At 42.7% G+C, this 5,687-nt stretch overlaps 1 protein-coding gene across 1 annotated transcript in view; it reads left to right on the forward strand.

The window, feature by feature from the left end:
• Positions 1–5,033, forward strand: part of slco4a1 (solute carrier organic anion transporter family, member 4A1) — a gene marked incomplete at both ends in the record, with an annotated part of 7,633 nt that extends 2,600 nt beyond the window's left edge. The window contains 5 exons of the mRNA XM_010787579.1: positions 2,565–2,686; positions 2,783–2,894; positions 3,911–4,065; positions 4,487–4,751; positions 4,850–5,033. Coding sequence (XP_010785881.1) covers positions 2,565–2,686; positions 2,783–2,894; positions 3,911–4,065; positions 4,487–4,751; positions 4,850–5,033 — 838 coding nt within the window. The remainder of the gene's footprint in view (positions 1–2,564; positions 2,687–2,782; positions 2,895–3,910; positions 4,066–4,486; positions 4,752–4,849) is intronic.
• Between the last annotated feature and the right edge of the window lie 654 nt (positions 5,034–5,687).

Here is a 5,687-nt window from a genome sequence, read left to right on the forward strand (position 1 = left end):
TAAAGCAGTCTCACTCTCCCTCCCCCCCCTCCCCCTCATCTCTCCCCCAAACAGCAGCTCTCAGTGTGTTTTTAAATGAAGGACAAACTCCACATCAAACAGGAGAGAAAAGCCGTTTGTTTGCTGCTTGTTGTCTTTTCTTTCCTTTACTCAGCTTCACCTCCTTGAGTTACGTCATTCTAATCTCCTTTAGCTCATTGTTCTCTCTCTCTGGACGATAAAACATAATATTGCATTAAATTCATTCATCCAACAACTTGAAAAAGGGTTAACACTTAAATCTGAAACTTAATTATGTAGAAATTTCACTTATTTTCAAAAAACAATTAGGATTCGGCTACATTTCTTTATAAGATAAGAGAATCATTACCTTATTGATCCCAATTTTGGACCTTTTTGCAAATTTTCTGAAATATATTTAGGATTTATAACTATCTGGTCGTATCATTAAGTTTTCTGTTTCTGTAAATACCACAAAATGTAAATACAATATGTTTAATGTTTGAGGTGAGATTAAATAAGTCGGAGGCAGCCACCTTGACCCCCACTGGAGTCACCCCCAATTGCTCCTGAGGGGATTACCCACAGCATGACGTTATTTATATTTATTTTGTTCCTACAATGACAATAATATGCATTTGTAGAGGGATTTCACAACATCTACACATTTAAAGGTCACCTATTATGCAAAATCCTCTTCTTCATGTCTCTTCTACATCAACATGTGTCCCCTCTTCTTCATGTCTCTTCTACATCAACATGTGTCCCCTCTTCTTCATGTCTCTTCTACATCAACATGTGTCCCCTCTTCTCCATGTCTCTTCTACATCAACATGTGTCCCCTCTTCCTCATGTCTCTTCTACATCAACATGTGTCCCCTCTTCCCCCTCTACATCAACATGTGTCCCCTCTTCTTCATGTCTCTTCTACATCAACATGTGTCCCCTCTTCTTCATGTCTCTTCTACATCAACATGTGTCCCCTCTTCTTCATGTCTCTTCATGTCTCTTCTACATCAACATGTGTCCCCTCTTCTTCATGTCTCTTCTACATCAACATGTGTCCTCTCTTCTTCATGTCTCTNTTACAACCAAAGTTCGGACGGAAATGACGAACGAACGTCACGACCAGCAGAATGGCCCTCATAAGAAGGGCCCCGACAATTTCAAAGTACCAGACCTGAAGGTGTGTTGCGTCGACTTATTTAAGGGCGGTAGGGACATTAATAAACAATGCACCACGGCACTCTGGAGAAAGGTACAAGGCTGGAGAAGTAGTTCTTTAATTTAATCTGGCTTCGTATAATTAAAAACTACCAGACGCAGTCCTCTATTGATGTTGTTGTGAGCGGTGTTGCGGAGAAAATCAGCGACGTAAAACGCTGTGTGGGTCATAAGAAGGCACGTAAACGGTTACGTCATGACGCAAACGATGACGCAATAATTCACCTTTGAACCTAATTCACCTTTGAACCTGCATCTGTAACAATAAGTGGACCAAAGAAAAGAAAAGTCAACATTGAGTGCCGAGTGTATAATGAGGAGTGGACAGCTAAATATTTTTTTAACGATCTGCTACTGGCCCGGCCCGTCTGTCAAATGTACAACTCATAGTGGCCCCCGAGCCAAAAGGTTTGCCCACCCCTGATATAGAGAATCTGAACAGCTCTTATCACGGCTGCCATTGAGGTACTTCCAGGTCATTTCACTCCGTTAGGAACCTTCCTAAGCTAAACTGGTAATATAACCGCAACCCTTGTCTGTCTGTCCTCTGCTGTTCCCTTTAGTGTTTACTTCCTGTCTGTCTTTTGCTGTTCCCTTTAGTGTTTACTTCCTATCTGTCTGTCTTCTGCTCTTCCCTTTAGTGTTTACTTCCTATCTGTCTGTCTTCTGCTGTTCCCTTTAGTGTTTACTTCCTGTCTGTCTTCTTCTGCCGTTCCTTTTAGTGTTTACTTCCTGTCTGTCTTCTTCTGCCGTTCCTTTTAGTGTTTACTTCCTGTCTGTCTTCGTCTTCTGTTCCTTTAAGTGTTTCCTTCTTTTCTGTCTTCTTTTGTTGATTTCTCTGTCCTCCAGTTCTCTCCCTTTTAACCTCTTCCTTCTCTTGTACTGTTTTCTTGTTCTCTTTTTATTTTCTCTACAGTTCTGTGCTGTTCAAAAATATGAAAATGTATTTTCAAAAAGTATTCCATGGTGTTTTCTGATGGAGGAATTCTAATGTTTTTTAGACCGTGTAATAACGTTATATTCAATAATGTTATCTGAATTAAAAACATTTAAATCTTTATTTCAAACTGTCAACATAGTATCAAAAGAAAACACCATCATAAAGTATGCCGTTGGTTTTCAAACAAAGTTTTTGCAATACAAGAATCTCACACAGAACAGGCTGGAATAGAAACTACACTACACTATTAACGGACTAGAAATTTGAAGAATATAATATACATTTCACAGCATTTGATGTAATAGTGTGTGTGTGTGTGTGTGTGTGTGTGTGTGTGTGTGTGTGTGTGTGTGTGTGTGTGTGTGTGTGTGTGTGTGTGTGTGTGTGTGTGTGTTCACAGGACAGAGATGACTCCAGATAACCCTCTGTGGGTGGGGGCCTGGTGGATTGGATTCCTGGCAGGAGGAGCAGCAGCTCTGCTGGTAGCATTCCCCATCCTGGGCTACCCACGACAGCTTCCTGGTACCACACACACACTTACACACACACACACATGATCTATTATGTATGGGAATGTCATTTGTCACTCAGTCTTATTTTCTCTTCCTCTCCCTGCAGGCTCTCAGGAGTACGTGGCCATGCGGGTTTCTGAAGCCCACCAGCTGAAGGATGGCAGCCACACCACAGCCGCAGACCCTCAGTTTGGAAAATCAGTCAAAGACATGCCAAGGTTAGGCATTTACTGAATAAGAAGAGGACATTAGGGGAGGAGTGGTTTATACTGTAGACAGACATGACATCACCATAATGTGTGAGGGCATGTATGGGTTGTAATAATGGCCGAGAGCATTCACATGAAGAGCTGTTTTTATTGTATTGTATTACATGGAAAATATTCAGAGAAAGAACCTAGATATTAAGAAAGGAGGAGGATATTTAATTGTGCGGTGGCTGACAGGGGCGAACACGCACTGCAGCTTCAGAAACGATGCAACTGTGACAATGATAGTGATTGTTGACCAATTTAATAATCAACAAGCGCTCCGGTCCCAGCTGTGTGCGTCACTTTTTAGTGTCCCCTTGTTTCCGTTGGGTTTTGAGCTTCTTGCAGCGTTCTATATTTGCAGCGTTTCGTTTATGCAACGCTTTAGGTAAACCCTTGCATGTTTCCTCATGTTGGTGTGTGTTCTCTAAATGCTACACGTATTCTAAAGTTGGTGAAGATTTTGCTTCATTTGCATGCGTTTTGGCACATTTGTGATTTTTTTATTTGCATCGCTTTTGAAGCTGCAGCTCGTTTCTCCTTGTGGAAGTTTTTTTGGCGTGTTTGAACAGGTCAGTCACAATTTAAATTAGAAACTGCTGAGAAGGAAACATCTTGTTGATGAATGCATACATTCTAACCATTTAAAATCTGGATAATTACGACTGAAGTAGATAGGCAGGCAGGTAACAGTTATTATGTTGTTGATTATGTGGTGGTTGAAACAGTCTTTCCAACAAAATAATAAAACATAGAGAAAATAAATTGCAGCAGCCAAAGTGTGATGTCACCGCTGGAGCACTGAGGATTACACTCACAAGTAGGCGATAATCATGGTACATTATGTAACAAGAGGAAATATCCCGTGCCATGTTGACCTGCAGTAGGAGCGTCTCCAGGCTGTTGAGATTAGCACAGCCGGCTTTAATTAAAAAGGAAAATTACATTTATTAGACTCACCCCTCTTCTCTTTCTCTCTCCAGGTCCGTGCTGCTCCTCTTAAAGAACCCCCCCTTCCTGTTCCTGTGCCTGGCCGGGGCCACGGAGGCCACCCTCATCGCAGGCATGTCCACCTTTGGTCCAAAGTTCCTGGAGTCTCAGTTCAACCTCAGTGCATCAGAAGCTGCCACATGGTTCGGTGAGTGACCGAGGGTAAAATCAGACGATGTATCATTCAAGTCTATTGGAGTTTTTGATAAAAGGGCAGACAAAACTATGGTATGGCAACACTGGCCAATCCTTAGACACCTTTAATCTGATACTGTATCTTTAGTGCAAAATGGAAATTTAGACTAGAATCTTGAGCTGCAGGAAAGCCAATAACGTAACCAAAGGACAGGAAAGGGAGCATTAATCTGTGCAGTAGATTTTAATACAATTTACCAGATTGTAATACATGAGGTCTACAAGTACACTTGATGACTTGATGGTGGTGAAGGATCTCTCTATGATCATCACTATCATGTCAAAAGCTCTACTATAATGGATAAAAGCATGAGTCCTTTGGACGCTATATTTACAGCAATGCAGCATTACTGAAAGTGTATTTATCTTCCCAGGATACATGGTGGTACCAGCAGGCGGGGGGGGCACCTTCCTGGGCGGCTACATCGTAAAGAGAATGAACCTGCGCTGTCGAGGCATCATCCGTTTCTGCATGGTGTGTGCCATTGTAAGTCTCCTCGCCATCTTCATCTTCCTCATCCACTGCCCCAACGTGCCAATGGCCGGTGTCACAGCACCATACCAGTACGACCTGATGGAGAAACACCAGCTGGACAGAGACTCGTACGACGAGCCCAGCCAGCTGCGCCTCAGGAACAGGTGGGAAGTGTTCCTGTTAATTACTCTTTTGACTTAAATGTGTTTTAGTCATAGCCTTCCTTCCTTTCATCTCATTGCTGTCTTCCCTCTGCCTGCAGCTCTTTGGAGGAGACCTTGACGGTGGGCTGTAATGCCGGCTGTGATTGTGTCAGAGAGCTTTACAACCCGGTGTGTGGGGCAGACGGTGTGATGTACTACTCCCCCTGCCACGCTGGGTGCAGCGTCGTCAACCACACCGACCGCCTCACAGGCAAACAGGTACACTCCACACACTGGAAACAGGTACACTCCACACACACACTGGAAACAGGTACACTCCACACACACGCACACACACACACACACACACACACACACACACACACACACACACACACACACACACACACTGGAAACAGGTACACTCCACACACAGACACACACTGGAAACAGGTACACTCCACACACTGGAAACAGGCACATTAAGGATTTACAGATGGCCCTGAGCCCAATAAAGATTGCCCTGAAAAATGTGCGCGGACGAAATGACGCACGAAGGGTTTGGGGGGCCTCCCCCTCGAACATTTAGATTTTTGCAGGTCTTAGATGCTGTCTGGTGCATTCTCTAGACTGAATTATAAGATGAACCACCACAATATTATATTGTACAATTTCAATTGTTATTCTTCATTTCACTTGTTTGTTTGCATGAGTTCTTGTTTGTGTTTGCTCGCTTGCATGCCCTGCATAGCTATAAGAAATACTTAAAGAGCAACTTGCAGGTTTTTTTTTTACTACATTTATGCTCAACGTTGCCTGAAAATTACAATTACAAATGTTAATGCAGGATTTGATATGTTTTAAAAGACATAAGGGCAGGAATTCAGAGGAAAAGGAGCCGTTTTGAGCTCTGCTACTAAAAACTGCTTTTTTTTAACGTCAAACGCGTCAGATTAC

This window comes from Notothenia coriiceps, unplaced genomic scaffold (assembly GCF_000735185.1).
Source record: "Notothenia coriiceps isolate Sejong01 unplaced genomic scaffold, NC01 NC01_scaffold00030713, whole genome shotgun sequence".
Lineage (NCBI taxonomy): Eukaryota > Metazoa > Chordata > Actinopteri > Perciformes > Nototheniidae > Notothenia > Notothenia coriiceps.